The sequence below is a fragment of the Pristiophorus japonicus genome, chromosome 19 (assembly GCF_044704955.1).
Source record: "Pristiophorus japonicus isolate sPriJap1 chromosome 19, sPriJap1.hap1, whole genome shotgun sequence".
Taxonomy (NCBI): Eukaryota; Metazoa; Chordata; class Chondrichthyes; family Pristiophoridae; genus Pristiophorus; species Pristiophorus japonicus.
In genome coordinates this window covers 5,796,323-5,815,286 of record NC_091995.1, presented here as the reverse complement: position 1 = coordinate 5,815,286, position 18,964 = coordinate 5,796,323, and the positions used below count along the sequence as shown (strand labels likewise).

The following is an 18,964-nucleotide window of genomic DNA, read 5'->3' as shown; positions in this document are numbered from 1 at the left end:
AAAGGCCTTTGACACTGTTGACCGCGAGGATCTATGGAGTGTCCTCCTTCATTTCGGATGCCCCCAAAAGCTCCGCCTGCTCCACGATGACATGCAGGCCGTGATCCTTACCAATGGATCCATTAGAGACCCAATCCACATCCGGACCGGGGTCAAACAGGGCTGCGTCATCGCTCCAACCCTCTTCTCAATCTTCCTCGCTGTCATGCTCCACCTCACAGTCAACAAGCTCCCCGCTGGAGTGGAACTAAACTACAGAACCAGTGGGAAGCTGTTTAACCTATGCCACCTCCAGGCCAGGTCCAAGATCACCCCAACCTCTGTTGCTGAGCATCTGTGCACATTCTGAGGCTGAACTCCAGGATATAGTCGACGTATTTACCGAGGCATATGAAAGCATGGGCCTTACGCTAAACATCCGTAAGACAAAGGTCCTCCACCAGCCTGTCCCCGCCGCACAGCACTGCCCCCCAGTCATCAAGATCCCCACGGCGTGGCCCTGGACAACGTGCACCATTTCCCATATCTCGGGAGCCTCTCGTCAACAAAAGTAGACATTGATGCGGAGATTCAACACCGCTTCCAGTGCGCCAGTGCAGCCTTCAGCCGCCTGAGGAAAAGAGTGTTCGAAGACCAGGCCCTCAAATCTACCACCAAGCTCATAGTCTATAGGGCTGTAGTAATACCCGCCCTCCTGTTTGGCTCAGATGCATGGACGATGTACAGAAGGCACCATGGAGATACATCACCAACGAAGTCTCTGCAAGATCCTACAATCACCTGGAAGGACAGGAACACTGACATCAGTGTCCTCGTCCAGGCCAACATCCCCAGCATCAAAGCGCTGACCACACTCGATCAGCTCCGCTGGGCAGGCCACATAGTTCACATGCCAGACACGAGACTCCCAAAGCAAGCGCTCTACTCGGAACTCCTTTACGACAAACGAGCCAAAGGTGGGCAGCAGAAACGTTATAGGGACACCCTCAAAGCCTCCCTGATAAAATGCGACATCACCACTGACACCTGGGAGTCCCTGGCCAAAGACAGCCCTAAGTGGAGAAAGATCATCTGGGAAGGCGTTGAGCACTTCCGAGTCTCATCGCCGAGAGCATGCAGAAATCAAGCGCAGGCAGCGGAAGGAGCATGCGGCAAACCTGTCCCACACTCCCCTTCCCTTAACGACTATCTGTCCCACCTGTGACAGAGACTATGGCTCTCTTATTGGACTGTTCAGCCACCAAAGAACTCACTTCAGGAATGGAAGCAAGTCTTCCTCGATTATGAGGGACTGCCTATGATGATGATGACAGCACAGAAAATAGACCATTTAGCCTGTTACTCCGACAGGGCTGTTCATTTCATCTCATGCCCCCTGTCCTATCGACATACTGCAAACTTTTTCTTTATCAATTTCCCCTTTCATTTAAAAAATGATTAGTTTCGGCTAAGCCATTTTATTTTGGCAGGCCATTCCTTGTCTTCAGGACTTTTGTGTGAAAAATAACCTTGTAACCTTCTTTTCTTTTGGTGGAAAGTGAGCAGTATTGAATTGGCCGCCCGCTATACGCCCCGCCCGATATTGAGTCCTATTGAAGTGAAATTGAACTGAAAATCAATTAAGCTGATGTCCGATCAATACCGCCTGTGCTGCACCGCCATCCAGGACAAATTTTCAGTCCATAAATATATCTTCCAGTTAGCGACTCAGAGACCAGTGCAAGTAACCTTTCTCGGTGGCTTGAACAAAATGTCATATCTCAATTGGATCTCCCTTTAACTCGAAAGTAAAGACCAAAACATATCGAAGGGCAAATAAAAACGAGCTGACATATTCATAAATTACATTGAATAATGTGATATGATGATATATTTATTGTTCTCAATACAATCAGAAGCAGCTTAAATGTACCATACACTGAATGACAAATTCTTCTGTTATTTCGAGATTCGGGATAGCATCGAATAAGTACATGATAATGTAAGCACGATCTCGCTCTGACATTGTGGGACTTCTGAATTTTGATAGTGAGCATGTCTGCATTATTTACAAAATGTATCCCCTCGAGAAAAGTCCGTGGGAATAAAGAGCACAAAAAATGCATTGCACCGGTGGCAATCCGTCTGGTGCCGTCTTTAACTTGCGTGGCAAAGATTTTCTCTGATCCGTTTTGTAGCAACCAGCTCCGTTAAAATGTTTGAATAATTTTACTTGCAATGCAAGTCAAGGGAACTGTTCTCAGCCACATCTTAAAAATTGCCAGCATATTGCTCAGAGGATATTTGCCCCGACCCCATTACAAAGACATGACGACTTCAAGGGCGAGTTAAATCAGGACGGGTATAAAACCGGTGTTGCAGGCGATCCTGTCAGTTTCACGATGGGCTGCTTCGGTTAAAATCGCCCCTTCCCATTATATAGTTTTGAGCAACACGGAAGTAATATGTTGACCAAATATCCACACAGGCGGGGTTTAGAATTATTCATATCGTTACCTGTGGTTTAATCATCAATATCATGCCCCCCACCCCCCCGCCCCCCCGACCTGCGAGAGAACAGTTCCGCAGGTCGCGAAGGCGCTGGAGCGACGAACCACTTCAACCTCCAGCGCTGTGACGATTTTGAGACGGGCGACGTCATCAAAACCCTGGTCGCCGTTTTGGCGCGTGGGCAGGAACATCGGCAAGGCCCAGGTACAGAGGAGTGGGAAGGTCGGGGAGGATGAGTGGCGAGTGTTTGTGGTGAACGTTTATGGCGGAGGAGCGGCGAGAGATCATGGCGAAGAATGAGGGTTCGGGGGCCCCAGAAGAGCCAAGGGCTCGGGGGCAGCACTGGCCCAGCCCACACTGCGATATGTGAGCGCACTGGGTCCGTGCAGCAGAGCAGGTCTCCAGCCGTCCTGGTTAACCCTTGCCACTGGATAAAGGCCGAGCTCTGTCAAGCCCGTGTGGTGGCTGATGTGTGACGGTCACCACACATTAAAACAATCCAGGCACAGGCATCTTCCACCCTTCAATTGGGGTTCAGGACTGGAATATCGGGCCCTCCATTGAAACATCTGTCAACCCATGTGGGAGCAAGTCCTCCTGGTTCCAGGGACCGCCGATGATGATGATGAAGATACATCAATCAGTCCTTTTCAAATGAGCCTTCCCCCACCCGAGTACCGCACCGCATAATTTGACGGTAACGTGCTTTTTAGAAAGAACATATTTAGCATTTCGCTGGAAATATGGCACATAAGTCATCCTTACCAATACGTTTATGGTGTTGCTGAACATAGCTACCAGAGAAATTTAGACAACTGATTCTTATAACTAACCGGAACAAAAACTTGCAAAAATATCTTCAACATTCACAATGACGTTATGGGCCTGAACTTGCGACCCTGGACGCGAACAAACGAGAATTTGAGGAGTTCACCCGAAATTTGTTGCTCTGCTAGTTACCCCATTTATTTTAAAGAATTTAGCACCAATGCTAAAATCGTGGAAATAAGAATTTCATGGATTGCCAGCATGCTAATATCTCTTTGTACAATTTCAGGGACCATAAATTACTGTCTGCAAATTACTGCAATTGATGGCTCAGAAGCCCCGACCCAGATCTCATAAAACAAAGTGTGGAAGTAAATTGGGCGACCCTCTATAGCATGAGGAGACATAACCCTTTCCAAATACATTGGGAGCAGAGGCCCGCACAATTCATCCACAGCGTGTCCAGATCTAAACATGGATCCGATGTGTAGGTGCCAGGAGCCATCTGCAAATAATCCGGCTTTTCAGGTGTCGCGGGAATAATGGGCGTCTTTCGAACGGGTCCTATTGTGTTGCAGAAGCTGGATGATATCGCTGGAGGAAAGGGGAGTCTTTACCAGAACTCTGGAGGAAAAGGGACGCAGTTGGGAGAGTTCTCAGATCGCGGAGGAATATCTAAGCGTGCCAGGGACGGTCAGAGAGGATGAGGGAGAGAAATGTGCACAAAGAGGGAGACTCGCAGAGATACTAGGGAGAAGCAAAAAGGGACAATGGAATAGGGAAAGGAACGAGAAGATAACAGAGCAGCAGGGACTAACTTAGAGAAGGTGATCGAAAGAAAGAGCGAGAGAGAGCGAGACAGCGAGAGCAGCGAGAGCGAGAGAACGAGAGGGAGAGCGAAAGAGCGAGAGAACGAGAGAGAGAGAGAGAAAGAGTGGGCGAGAGCGAGAGAGCGAACGAGAGAGCGAGAAAGAGAGGAGAGCGAGAAAGAGAGAGGAGAGAAAGAGAGGAAAGGGGAAAGAAGGAAAGATAGCGAGAGGGAAAGATAGAGAGAAAGAAAGAAAGAAAGAGAGAAAGAAAGAAAAGATGCAAAGGAAAGAAAAAGAGAAAGATAGAAAGAGAAAGAACGAAAGAAGAAAAAAGAAAAGCAAAAAAAAAGAAAGAAAAAGAAAGACATGAATGAGGTAACAGCAGGGAATAACAGAAACAGGGAACAAGGGCCTACAGGTAGAGAGGAAAGGGTTAGCAGAGCACATAGAAAGCACGAGAGACAGAAACAGTCTGGAGAATAGTCTTTCTATTATCCTTCTATTCGCCTCAAACATGATGATAGAACTAGTGACCCATTAGACCTTGTTTATACCATTGAAGAGAATGGGAACCCCTGTCCACGTGGGTTAGTCAGAGGAACAGCGGGCAGTCACGGAACAGATTGCACCATTTTGCATGCAAATTCCTGAATTTCCCAGAAGCCTGGACAACCCAGAATAACACTCCACTCCTTCCACGCTTAACTCTCAGCGTCAAGGGTGGAGGTCGGAGGTCGGAGAGGATCACAGAGCGAGGAGCTCCGAAATAGCTTGAGCCAATTCTGTACAGAAACATTAGATGGGGGGGGGGGGGGGGGGGAGAGAAAGTGTGTGTGTGGGGGGGACGGTCAGAATACCCAGGTGAAATTGAAGTATGTCTAGGAGACCAGCGAGCTCAGGTTATTAGCTCCACGCCGATTAGAAACTGCTTTACAATTGGCATTATTACACAGAAACCCCTGGGAGTAAAGGTGCGCCGACACAGCGGCCCTTACAGAATGAAACGAACGACAAATGATGGTTAATGGTTTTTGATTTGAAGGATTGTTATAGGGTCTGAGTTTTTCCTGTCGTCGTTGGTACCAGGGCTGAAGTAGGGATAAAGTTTGCCCCCGAAATTGTCCACGAAAGTAAAGACAGTGGTCATGTTGCTCGCATTGTAGAAGGACAATTGTCCACCCTCATAGTCCAGATACATCCCGATCTTCCTGGGCTTTGAACTTAAGGTAATGCGCGTGGGAGGAATTGTAGCGGCCCAATATTCAATGCCATTTTTCAAGCCCAGAACCCAGTATCCTGATTCCTGCCCCGCTCCCGAGGCCCGTTTCCGAAGGGAATCTTTGATGACGCCCAGATCCCACGCCGTCTTGCCTCCCACGTTCACCTCCCAGTAGTGGCGCCCTGACACGAATCCCACCGTCGCCACGATGCCAAGGTCGCGTTCAGGCCCGTCCCCGGATTCAGTGAGCGAACGCGGCTTGTCTCCGAGTCTGACACTGGTCCGGTCTTCAGACAGAATGAGCGCGGGATTCGCCGAACTGGGGTCCAGAAGCAGGGGGGCGGGAGCTGAGAGGGAGGGAAAGAAAGGGGTTAATCGACGACGGAGGTGAGAGCCGTGTTACTGCGTGAAACCATAAAGGGGCAGCGGATATTTGCGTCCTTGCTCACTGTATCAATTGAGGCCGGCTATTGGAGAATGAACACGCTGAACACATAGTCAACATAAAACCCAGGCTGTTGCACAGAAAAAGAAGTGGATGTGATTTCGAAGAATTTTTTCATTATTTGACGGAAAATTGGGGTATAAGCTGGGCGTGGGTGCTAGCACAAAACCGGGCGATAGCAAATCTTCCGCCCATTCTGTATTCCGCCCGATTTTCAGTTTAATAAATGGTTATCGCCTGCTTTGCGGTAAAACACTCAAGTCGAGTTCCTGCTCCATTGCATTGCGATCAACTTAGGTTAAAACCAGCAGCTGATTCTCAGTCGCTTTCTGCAAAGGCCAATCTCATCGCCCCCCTCCCCCCACCCCCCCGCAAGCCGCTCGCTGCCAATAGCTTCAGTTGAAAGTGCATTCCAGATGAAACGTTACAGAGACACCCTCAAAGCCTCCATGATAAAGTGCAACATCCTCACTTGAGAGTCCCTGGCCAAAGACCAGTCCGCACTAAGTGGAGGAAGTGCATCCGGGAGGGCGCTGAGCACCTCGAGTCTCGTCGCCGAGAGCATGCAGAAAGCAAGCGCAGGCAGCGGAAGGAGCGTGCGGCAAACCTGTCCCACCCTCCCCTTCCCTCAACCACTGTCTGTCCCACCTGTGACAGGGACTGTGGTTCTCGTATTGGACTGTTCAGCCACCTAAGGACTCATTTTGGGGGTGGAAGCAAGTCTTCCTCGATTCCGAGGGACTGCCTATGATGATGATGATGTCAACGCAATGCACACTGCAGGTTTCTGCAAATAATGAGCGAATAACCAGATAGTGGGGTGAAAATTATATTGGGCGGACAGACAATGCCACCAGCTACTGCCGGGTCTGATACTTAGTCACATTGAAGTCAATGGAGCAGACTGTGGGATGAGACCGATAACGGGAGACAACTGCCTCACCGCCCTAGCGAAATTTCACCTGCAATCTGTTTTGGCAGGTATAGGTTAAAGGAGGATTGTTACAGGGAATATCAGAGCTCCCAGCTTTTCTTCAAATCAGTACCTTCGGGGCGGATTTAAATTAGAAACATAGAATCTAGGAGCAGTAGTAGGCCATTCGGCCCTTCGAGCCTGCACCGCCATTCAATATGATCAGGGCTGATCCTCTATCCCAACACCGTATTCCCGCTTTCTCCCCATACCCCTTGATGCCTCTTGTGTCTAGAAATCTATCTATCTCCCTCTTAAATATATTCAGTGACTTGGCCTCCACAGCTTTCTGTGATAGAGAATTCCACAGGTTCACCACCCTCGGAGTGAGAACATTTCTCCTCATCTCGGTCCTAAATTTCCTACCCCGTATCCTGAGACTGTGACCCCTTGTTCTAGACTTCCCAGCCCGGGGGAAACATCCTCCCCACATCCAGTCTGTCCAACCCCGTCAGAATTTTATACCTTTCAATGAGATCCCCTCTCATTCTTCTAAACTCTAGTGAATACAGGCCCAGTCGACCCAATCTCTCCTCATGCGACAGTCCTGCCATCCCAGGAATCAGTCTGGTGAACCTTTGCTGCACTCCCTCTGTGGCAAGTATATCCTTTCTGAGGTAAGGAGACCAAAACTGCACACAATACTCCAGGTGTGGTCTCACCAAGGCCCTGTATAACTGTAGTGAGACATCCTTGCTCCTGTACTCAAATCCTCTTGCAATGAAGGCCAACGTACCATTTGCCTTCCTAACTGCTTGCTGCACCTGCATGTTTGCTTTCAATGACTGGTGTACAAGGACACCCAGGTCCCTCTGTACATCGACACTTCCCAAGCCATCACCATTTAAATTCCGGGCATGGAACGGTTGTGCACAGGGTGGAACAGTTGTTTGTTTGCGCTGGCTGTTCGTTAGAAGCCATGTCTCGGCTGGGCCTCATTAGCATTCCACCAGCGTGCTGCACACATCCAAGGCTTGGGGAGGGGTGAACTGATTGCTGAGGAGAGGAGAGCTCAGGGCGGTCGCCGTACTGAATATCAGGTGCTGCGTATCGCGGGTGCTTGATCCGATACCACCCGTTTTGCACCACTGGCCAAAGTGACTTTCTAGGCCTCTAATATTTAAGTTTTAGTGCCTTGGCTACTGCGCCATACTTGTATAACTGGATGGAGTGCACACACTTCGCCCAGTCCTCCCTTGAAATTTTTTTGACGTATTATGTACATCAAAGAATTTTGCAGCAGTAATGAGGCTCCTGATTCAGGCCAGGTCAAGGAATCCCCTCTCTTAAGGAGGCCCCAGGAAACATGGCACCCGGTTAGGATCCAAGCAGAAATGGTTGGGGAGGGGTGCTGAATTGCAGCACAACTATGTTAAGGCCCTTCCCTTATCGTTTAAGAAACTGTCTATCTCTGCCTTAAATTTATTCAATGTCACAGCTCTCTAAGGCAACGGATTCCACAGATTTACAACCCTCTGAGAGAAGAAATTTCTCCTCATCTCAGTTTTAAATGGGTGGCCCCTTATTCTAAGATTATGCCCCCTAGTTCTAGTCTCCCCCATCAGTGAATACATTCTCTCTGCATCCACCTTGTCAAGCCCCCTCATAATCTTATGCATTTTGATAAGATCACCTCTCATTCTTCTGAATTCCAATGAGTAGAGGCCCAACCTACTCAACCTTTTCTCATAAGTCAACCCCCTCATCTCCAGAATCAACCTTGTGAACCTTCTCTGAACTGCCTCCAAAGCAAGTATATCCTTTCGTAAATATGGAAACCAAAACTGCACGCAGTATTCCAGGTGTGGCCTCACCAATACCCTGTATAACTGTAGCAAGACTTCCCTACTTTTATACTCCATCCCCTTTGCAATAAATCCCCTTTGCAGGAATCTGTGATTCTCTGACCCCCGCCCTCACACCAACTTGTTAGGTCTCCAAATCGCCACTCATTGTACATTTTCATTTTGGCTGCTGGGTATAAAACATGCGGTAACCGATTAGCCTCCTGTTTTACATACTCCATGCAATTTCCTGAAACGCAGAACAGACCGGGGCTCTTTTCTGTAGAAAAGAGAAGGCTGAGGGGTGGCCTAATGGTTAAACAATGGAAGGGTTTGATAGGGTAGACATCGAAAAAATGTTTGCCCTTGTGGGGAGAGTCCAACACTAGGTGCCAAAAATAAGTCAATAGAAGAGAAAGTTGGGCAGGAGGCATCAGGTCAATATTGCCCACTTTACGATTGGCCAAAGTTATTACCCCATAGATTCTCAAAAATCCTTTGTCTGATAACAATGGCATTTTGCGTTTCTGTAATCAGTTTCCTTTTCCTCTTCACAATATATCATTTACGGCAACCGTCTAGGATCCAAAAGATTTTGTTGGACTGTAGAATTAGCACTTCGTATTATTAACGATATCATTCATCTAATTTAACAGAATGAGGTCAAATGGTATTGTGACGAAGGGCAAAGCAGAGTGATAGCAAATTGGCAGTCTGTTTTACAGCCAGACATACAGGCAACTCTCGATTATCCGGGTCCCTCGGGGATCGGGCTATTCCGGGTAAACGATTTTGCCGCTAGGGCGAATGCACGTACTTGCCGAGAATGTCTGGGTCTCAAATTTGACGTGGAAAGGTAAAAAGGCGGGCAAGGACACGGTGAACCCGACTGTCTTGGAAGCGGATATTTTTAAACTCTCTGGAGTGGGAACATTCAATAAATAATTCATTGCACCCAGGGCTGCACTCGCTGATGTCAGCGCTTTCGTGCAAACAGCGGACGGTGCAGAAAGTGGTCAGCGCAGGACTGTGTGTGGGGTGGGTTAAATGGTCGTGTGTAAGAGCGCGTTAAAGAGCAAAAATGAGGAGTTTGGACATGAGCATTGTGTTGCTTTCTGTTGCAGTTGGGATCAGCTTGTTTTCCAGTGCTGAGATTAGAAAAACAGCGAAATGTCCATCTCGGTGCAGCTGTACACGGGACACTGTCACAGTTTTTTTTTAAAAGTGCCGTTGCAATGGGTTCTCTGTTAGATCCGTGTACGGATAATCGAGAGTTGCCTGTATTTTGTTTTCCGTTAAACCAAGAACACTTTCTCTCCAAGCATCTTTACTAAAATTTGCAGATCAGACGAAAGTCCAAAAGCAGCTAAAAGTGAAAAAGATGTAACAGACTTCAGGAGGACAGAGTCAAACTGGTGAAATGGACAGACACATGGCAGATACAATTCCTCTGACCCTCTATCTCAACACCATATTCCCGCTTTCTCCCCATACCCCTTGATGCATTTTGTGTCTAGAAATCTATCTATCTCCCTCTTAAATATATTCAGTGACTTGGCCTCCACAGCCTTCTGTGGTAGAGAATTCCACAGGTTCACCACCTTCTGAGTGAGAACATTTCTCCTCATCTCGGTCCTAAATTTCCTACCCCGTATCCTGAGACTGTGACCCCTTGTTCTAGACTTCCCAGCCCCGGGGAACCATCCTCCCCGCATCCAGTCTCTCCAACCCAGTCAGAATTTTATACGTTTCAATGAGATCCCCTCTCATTCTTCTAAACTCTAGTGAATACAGGCCCAGTCGACCCAATCTCTCCTCATACCACAGTCCTGCCATCCCAGGAATCAGTCTGGTGAACCTTCGCCGCACTCCCTCTATGGAAAGTATATTCTTTCTTAGGTAAGGAGACCAAAACTGTACACAATACTCCAGGTGCAGTCTCACCAAGGCCCTGTATAACTGTAGTAATAATAGCTTTCAAAGGGCGATTGGATAAATATTTCAAAGGGAAAACTTTGCAGGGATGTGGGGAATGGGCAGGGCAATTGGATTAATTGGATAGCTCTTTCAAAGAGCTGGCACAGGCACGATAGGCCGAAGTGTCTCCTTCTGTGCGGTATCATTCTATGATTCTAATGATGTTACATTTCTGTAATATATTGTAGCAGAGAAACCTATTTTACATCAACTAGCTAGTTATGTCCCGATTGTAGAGAGACTTGTGGAAATTATATTCCGATACAGGTCATTTTGTGATTCCCGCCTCCTACAATCTGTAGGCTTTTATAACTTAAGCTTGGCCACTACATTTCGATGTAGTTTCCCTTGTGGCCGACACTATTCTACTTACCGAATGTCCTTGCACGATGGTCCTTTAATTGCCTGTATCAAGTTAAAAATACAGGTTTGAAAATGTTATGTTTAACCTCTATTGTCTCTTGTGCTTGAATTTATTGCACTTGCTGAGGATTTTTTGGGTAACAAAATACCACCTTACCAGGGTTGATAACGTCCATTATATCTCGCCACACTTTATACTGGATGGGTCCTTTGAATGCCCCCAGAGGGAGCTTGCCTTCTGTGACTATCGTCTGATAATTGCTGTCACTGATAATGCAAAAGGTGGAACATTAGAAACCGAAAATAGGCACGAAAATGCGGACTGGTGTTTATTTATACACAAATTCAATGAAGAGTTAGATGCCTACCTCTTTCCCTTATCTGGATCGTCCTGAAAGCAAACAAAATATAGATTGGAGCTCACAGAAGTGGCGTTGTATTGCAGCAGATGGCAGATGATATCACCATGCACAGCAGCAGAGTGACTGAAATGGTCAAAAACTCACCTTCCACGTTTGAGAAATCCCCAGAAAGATAGAAATAGTATGGAATAAAAAATCTCCTGCTGCATCAGGAGTGAAATCAGAACCACGCATAGAAGTGTGCCTCGGATATACATAAGAACATAAGAAATAGGAGCATGAGTAGGCCATATGGCCCCTCGAGCCTGCTCCGCCATTTAATGGCTGATCCAATCATGGACTCAGCTCCACTTCCCCGCCCGCTCCTCATAATCCCTTATCGCTCAAGAAACTGCCTATTTCTGTCTTAAATTTATTCAATGTCCCAGCTTCCAAAGCTCTCTGAGGCAGCAAATTCCACAGATTTACAACCCTCTGAGAGAAGAAATTCCTCCTCATCTCTGTTTTATTCCCTTATTCTAAGATTATGCCCTCTAGTTCTAGTCTCCCCCATCAGTGGAAACATCCTCTCTGCATCCACCTTGTCAAGCCCCCTCATAATCTTATACATTTCGATAAAATCACCTCTCATTCTTCTGAATTCCAATGAGTAGAGGCCCAACCTACTCAACCTTTCCTCATAAGTCAACCCCCTCATCTCCGGAATCAACCTTGTGAACCTTCTCTGAACTGCCTCCAAAGCTATTATATCCTTTTGTAAATACGGAAATGAAAACTGCACGCAGTACTCCAGGTGTGGCCTCACCAATACCCTGTATAACTGTAGCAAGACTTCCCTGCTTTTATACTCCATCCCCTTCGCAATAAAGGCCAAGATACCATTGTCCTTCCTGATCACTTGCTGTACCTGCATACTAACCTTTTGTGTTTCATGCACAAGTACCCCCAGGTCCCGCTGTACTGCGGCACTTTGCAATCTTTCTCCATTTAAACAATAACTTGCTCTTTGATTTTTTTTCTGCCAATGTGCTTGACCATACTGTTGATGGGGTTGGTGAGCGACGGCCTGTATGGCGTCCCCTTGTTTGCTAAATCAATAGGAGGCATTAGCCTGTGTAAAATATCACCTGCATTCCAGGGCAAAGTGCCAAGTTGGATGCAAAATTGGCTCAGAGGCAGAATGCAAAAGTTGATGTGTTTGTGTGACTGGAAGGCTGTTTCCAGTGGGGTTCCGCAGGGCTCAGTGCTGGGTCTGTTGCTTTTTCTGGTATATATCAATGATTTAGACTTGAATGTTGGGGGTATTATAGAAGGAGAAGTTGCAGATGATACAAAAATTGACTGCGTGGTTGATAATGAAGAAAGTCGTAGACTGAAGGAAGATATCAATGAGCTGGTCAGGTGGGCAGAACAGTGGCAAATGGAATTCAATCCTGAGAAGTGAGGTAATGCATTTGGAGAGGGTTAACAAGGCAAGGGAATACACATTAAATGGTGGGATAGAGGTGACCCTGCGAAGTGTAGAGGAACAAAGAGACCTGGGAGTGCATGTCCACAGATCCATGAAGGTAGCAGGCCAGGTGGATAAGGTGGTTAAGAATGCATACGGAATACTTACCTTTATTAGCTGAGGCATAGAATACAAGAGCAGGTAGGTTATTCTTGAACTGTATAAAATACTGGTTAGGCCACAGCTGGAGTACTGCGTGCAGTTCTGGTCACCACATTACAGGAAAGATGTGATTGCACTGGAGAGGGTACAGAGGAAATTTACAAGGAGGTTGCCGGGACTGGAGAATTTTAGCTATGAGGAAAGATTGGATAGGTTGGGTTTGTTTTCTTTGCAACAGAGGAGGCCGAGGGGAGACCTTATTGAGGTGCATAATATTATAAGGGGCCTGGATAGGGTGGATAGGAAGGACCTATTTCTCTTCACAGAGGGGTCAACAACCATAGATTTAAAGTAATTGGTAGAAGGTTTAGAGGGGATTTGAGGGGAAATGTCTTCACCCAGAGGATGGTGGGGGTCTGGAACTCACTGTCTGAAAGGGTGATAGAGGCAGAAACCCTCACCACTTAAAAAAAAGTACTTAGATATGCACTTGAAGTGCTGCAACTTACAAGGCTACGGACCAAGAGCTGGAAAGTGGGATTAGGCTGGATACGATGGGCCAAATGGCCTCCTTCTGTGCTGTAAATTTCTATGATTCTATAATTAAAGTAGCGAAGATAAATAGGATATTGATGGGTTAACCATTCATCCATTAACAACAGCAATAGTAATGCCACGGTTATGGACAGAATTATTCTCTGACCCACAAGCCCCACTCAAATAGATACAAACATCTAATTTGTTTATTTTCCCCGCAGATTAATGATGAATAATATTTAGTGATAAATGGGAATAAGTAATGCATAACCTCCAGGATAACCATTGGAAGCAAAATAAAGAAAGACTTGTATTTATATAGCGCCTTTCACGACCATCGGATACCTCAAAAGCGCTTTACAGCCAATTAAGTGATTTTTGGAGTGCAGTCACTGTTGTAATGTGGGAAACGCAGCAGCCAACTTGCGCAGCAAGCTCCCACAGTCAGCAATGTGATAATGACCAGATACTCTGTTTTGGTCATGTGATTGTGGGATAAATATTGGCCAGGACATGGGGGAGACCTCCTCTGCTCTTCGAAATGATGCAGTGGGATCTTTTACGTCCAACCGAGAGGGCATCCGAAAAACGTCACCTCCGACAGTGCAGCACTCCCTCAGCACTGCACTGGCAGTGCCAGCCTAGATTGTTGTACTCAAGTCTGTGCAGTGGGACTCGAAGCCCTGACCTTCTGTCTCATAGGCGAGTATTCTACCTACTGAGCCACAAGCTGGAAAAGGCAGCTAAAGGACTTGTGAGGTGGGGTCGGAGCAGAGGAGTTGGTTTGCGATTATTCTAGCAATGGCATACGATTGGTGTATGGTTTCTTCTAGTGTGGCAACCCTTTATTGTTCTATAACCCTCCAACTGTGCTGAGCTGCATAATGTTCAGGCTGCACATCTGGAATACATAGGGGTTTTTCTTCTGATCTAAATTTCACCGGATGTTCGGCGGACACCCCGTGACATGCATAAAGGGCTATTTATAATGCTCCTTGAGGTCTCTGTCGATCTTCGGCCGAAGTAACTGTGTAAAATGGGGACCCCCACCACCCCCCATCCCAACCCCCCCACCCCAACCCCACCCACACTAACCCCCCAACCCCACCCACCCTAACCTCTCCCGCCCCCCCACCCTAACCCCACAACCCTAATCCCTCCAGAAAATTACCCAGCAGTGTTTCCCACTTTCATCCTTAAGTGCTTCACTCCGCACAGAGATAAACAGGCACCCAGTCGATCTGGGAAAGTCAGAAAAGAGGGCCAGGGTTCTTCGGTAGCCTGGCGGTTGATGGAAGGCTGAGTTTGGTGCGAGTGAAATTTGGGCAGAGGTCAGCGATAGCCAATGTGGAAACAAGGAGGTAGAAGGTCCGTGGGGGCGGGGCTCGATTTCCCGCCGTAACTTCGGTGGGAACAGCGTAGAGGGCTCAATGACACCGAAGTTATGGCGGATGACTGCGAGAATCGCAGCAGAAATTCTTCCCCAAGCTGCCGTGCGATTGAAGAGAAAGTTGGAAGGTCTGACAACAGCCTTGCAGTTGTGAGCAAGATAGAACGCATATCGTTCCCATATCGCGGGAGCCTCCTATCAACAAGAGCAGGCATCGACGACGAGATCCAACACCGCCTCCAGCGCGCCAGTGCAGCTTTCGGCTGCCTGAGGAAGAGAGTGTTTGAAGACTAGGCCCTCAAAACTGCCACCAAGCTCATGGTCTACAGAGCTTAGTAATACCCGCCCTCCGGTATGGCTCAGAGATGTGGACCATGTACAGTATACACCTCAAGTTGCTGGAGAAATATCACCAACGATGTCTCTGCAAGATCCTACAAATCCCCTGGAAGGACAGGCACACCAGCATCAGCGTCCTCATTCAGGCCAACATCCCCAGCATTGAAGCATTGACCACACTCGATCAGCTCCGCTGGGCAGGCCACATTGTTCGCATTGCCAGACACGAGACTCCCAAAACAAGCGCTCTACTCGGAGCTCCTTCAGGGCAAATGAGCTAAAGGTGGCCAGCGGAAACATTACAAGGACACCCTCAAAGCCTCCCTGATAAAGTGCGACATCCGCACTGACACCTGGGAGTCCCTGGCTAAAGACAGCCCTAAGTGGAGAAAGTGCATCCAGGAGGGCGCTGAGCACTTCGAGGCTCAAAGCCGAGAGCGTGCAGAAACCAAGCGCAGACAGCAGAAAGAGCGTGCGGCAAACCTGTCCCACACTCCCCTTACCCTCAACGACTATCTGTCCCACCTGTGACAGAGTCTGTGGCTCTCGAATTGGACTGCTCAGCCACCAAAGAACTCACTTCAGGAGTGGAAGCAAGTCTTCCTCGATTTCGAGGGACTGCCTATGATGATGATATCGCTTGGGTCTTTCGTTAGGGGGGATTGTGAGCATCGGAAGTGGCAGCAGATTGGGACTTTGGGAGAAAAGGACGATTTGGAGATGGTTGGAGATAGTTGGGGGTGGGCGGGTTCAGGGTGGGCTTCACGATCAGGCTGCGGACGAGCAAAGCGAGCCATTCACAGTACGTGCCCTCTGGATGGAGGACCTACAGGTTAACCTGCTTTTGGTCAGAGCTGACCGAGGGAAAATAATGTTGGCGGGGACACGGGAAAAAAAGATACACTGATCTTCCTCGAACAAGACGAGCTCGTTCCCCATGCAGCTAAACCAGGGTAAGGGGCAGAATGCGCCATGGTTCGACATCTCCCTCCAAATTTGCTCGGTCTAAACTCCTGTATATTTCCCCTACGCCGAGCTTTCAGTAAATCGCAGGCATTGACAAGACAGAAGGAGAGCAATTGTAATTGTCTCCTATTTCTTATGTTCTTATGGAAATATTTAACTTTGCTTCCACTCGACATCTCCCTAACTTCCCCCTGAACGTTGCGGTCGGTGATTTTTGGAACTCGCTACAATCTCAACGCCCTCCCCGAACCGCGACCTTACCTTCAGCAGCATGAAGGCGTCTTGCTGTGTCAGCTGTGTCTGCACGCTTGACAGCTTCTCCTCCGTCTCGTTCAAATGCTCTTGGATGTCCCGAAGATTCGACTCCATTTTCTTTAAAATATCCTCCTCTTGATCGCCGAGCTCCTTGGCCAAAGACCGCTCTCTCTCATCCAGGACGCTGCGCAGCTTGGCAAATTCCGACGTGATGTGTTTTTGCAAATTGCTCGACTGTTCCTGTAACGACAACAACAACAAGGAGTGCATGGTGGTGATATTTAATTCGAGGAGTTTGCACAGCGGAATGCGCCGTCCCGCGCTCCGACGACTTACCTGGATCTCTGAGATGTTTTGCTGTTGCTTGAGTAAAACATTCTGTACAGAAGTTTTCTTCTGATTCAGGCTCTGTAGGTTCACTCTCATCTTTTCCTGCAGTCAAAAAACAAAATCGGAATTCGCGGTGAAAAAAACAGGTCGTTAACAGTGGCGAATTCAGCAGCGAGGGTGTTCCCACTGATGGGGGAGACTAGAACTAGGGGGCATAATCTTAGAATAAGGGGCCACCCATTCAAAACTGAGATGAGGAGGAATTTCTTAAAGGTTGTAAATCTGTGGAATTCGCTGCCTCGGAGAGCTGTGGAAGCCGGGACATTGAATATATTTAAGAAATGAGATAGTCAGTTTCTTAACCGATAAGGGAGTAAAGGGTTATAGGGAGCGGGTAGGGAAGTCAGAATTCAGCAGCGAGGATGTTTCCACTGATGGGGGAGACTAGAACTAGGGGGCATAATCTTAGAATAAAGGGCCGTCCATTTAAAACTGAGATGAGGAGGAATTTCTTAGAGGGTTGTAAATCTGTGGAATTCGCTGCCTCGGAGAGCTGTGGAAGCCGGGACATTGAATAAATTTAAGACAGAGATAGACAGTTCCTTAAACGATAAGGGGATAAGAGGTTATGGGGAGCGGGCAGGGAAGTGGACCCGAGTCCATGATCGGATCAGCCATGATCGTATTAAATGGCGGAGCCGGCTCGAGGGGCCAAATGGCCTACTCCTGCTCCTGTTTACATAGAAAATAGGTGCAGGAGTAGGCCATTCGGCCCTTCGAGTCTGCACCACCATTCAATAAGATCATGGCTGATCATTCACCTCAGTACCCCCCTTATGGTATTAACGTGTGAATGTGCAACCCTTGTGTGAAGTTGGCGTCTCTGCCTCACCTTGTAGATCTCAACCGCCTCGTTGATCAGCATGAAGTTGTGGGCTTTGTGGCTGCGGCCGTCTCTCCTATCCAGACACATGACACAGATCAACTTCTTGTCGGTCTCGCAAAAGAGCTTGAGTTCTTCCTGGTGTTCCTCGCAGTAGGGGTTGAAGAGTTTGGTGGCGTCCACCGGCTCCCTGGTGTTCAAGTTGCGAATCTTGTTGGACAGCACGCCCAGCGCACGGTTGGCCTTGAGGTTTTTGTCGCGGAAGAGCTCGCCGCACTCGGGACAGAAAGACTTCTTCTCCTTTTCCCAGCACTGCAGGATGCACTGGCGGCAGAAATCGTGGCCGCACTCCAGCATGACCGGGTCGATAAAGATCTCCAGGCAAATGGGGCAGTTCAGCTCGTCTCCCAGGCTCAAGCTGGAGGAGCCCGAAGCCATGGTCGGCGCAACGGGGCTCTCCGCGGTGGCAAGTAGCAGCGTGTGCAAGCGAGCTTGCGGACTTCAGCCAGAGGTCTCCGGGGGCTGAGTCGCCGCACGCTATCGCGTTAGGGGTGGGGCGCTGCGCTGCGCCGGCGCTCAGAGACAGCTGGCGTTAATACGAAACGACCAGTGTTAGAGCTGTACAGAAACGCCTATCACTTGTGTGCGTCTCTTCCTGCAAGCATTGATGCATTACCAAACGGGTGGGTAACCAGTAAGCCCCTGTGAAAAGAAATTAGAAGTTAGAAACTAGAATTAGAGTTAATTAATGATAAACTTTCATTCGTTGGTTCAGAATGTTAGGGTGGAACATGACGTGTCCAAGCCCGAGAAGTTACATAAGAACAAAAGCAATAGGTGCCGGAGTAGGCCATATGACTCATCGAGCCTGCTCCGCCATTTAATACGATCATGGCTGAACCGATCATAGAAACATAGAAACATAGACAATAGATGCACGCACCAGTAGGCCATATGACCCCTCAAGCCTGCTCCGCCATTTAATACGATCGTGGCTGAACCGATCATAGAAACATAGAAACATAGACAATAGATGCACGCACGAGTAGGCCATATGACCCCTCGAGCCTGCTCTGCCATTTAATACGATCGTGGCTGATCCGATCATAGAAATATAGAAAATAGTTGCAGGAACAGGCCATTCGGCCCTTCGAGCCTGCACCACCATTCAATAAGATCATGGCTGATCATTCCCTCAGCACCCCTTTCCTGCTTCTCTCCATACCCCTTGATCCCTTTAGCCGTAAGGGCCATATCTAACTCCCTCTTGAATATATCTAACGAACTGGCATCAACAACTTTCTGTGGTAGAGAATTCCACAGGTTAACAACTCTCTTAGTGGAGAGGTTTCTCCTCATCTCAGTCCTAAATGGCTTCCCGTTATCCTTAAACTGTGACCTACTCCTGGACTTCCCCAACATCGGGAACATTCTTTCTGCATCTAACCTGTCCAGTCCTGTC

General features: G+C 48.0%; 1 protein-coding gene across 1 annotated transcript; it reads right to left on the bottom strand.

Moving 5' to 3' along the window:
* Positions 1 to 1,842: 1,842 nt before the first annotated feature.
* Positions 1,843 to 17,958, bottom strand: LOC139229679 (nuclear factor 7, brain-like). The gene is made up of 6 exons (XM_070861198.1): positions 17,512 to 17,958; positions 16,626 to 16,721; positions 16,296 to 16,529; positions 11,197 to 11,219; positions 10,986 to 11,095; positions 1,843 to 5,633 (listed from the first exon to the last, which is right to left on the bottom strand). Exons 1-6 carry the CDS (start codon positions 17,938 to 17,940, stop codon positions 5,089 to 5,091), a joined length of 1,437 nt encoding a protein of 478 aa, XP_070717299.1. The 5' UTR covers positions 17,941 to 17,958; the 3' UTR covers positions 1,843 to 5,088.
* Between the last annotated feature and the right edge of the window lie 1,006 nt (positions 17,959 to 18,964).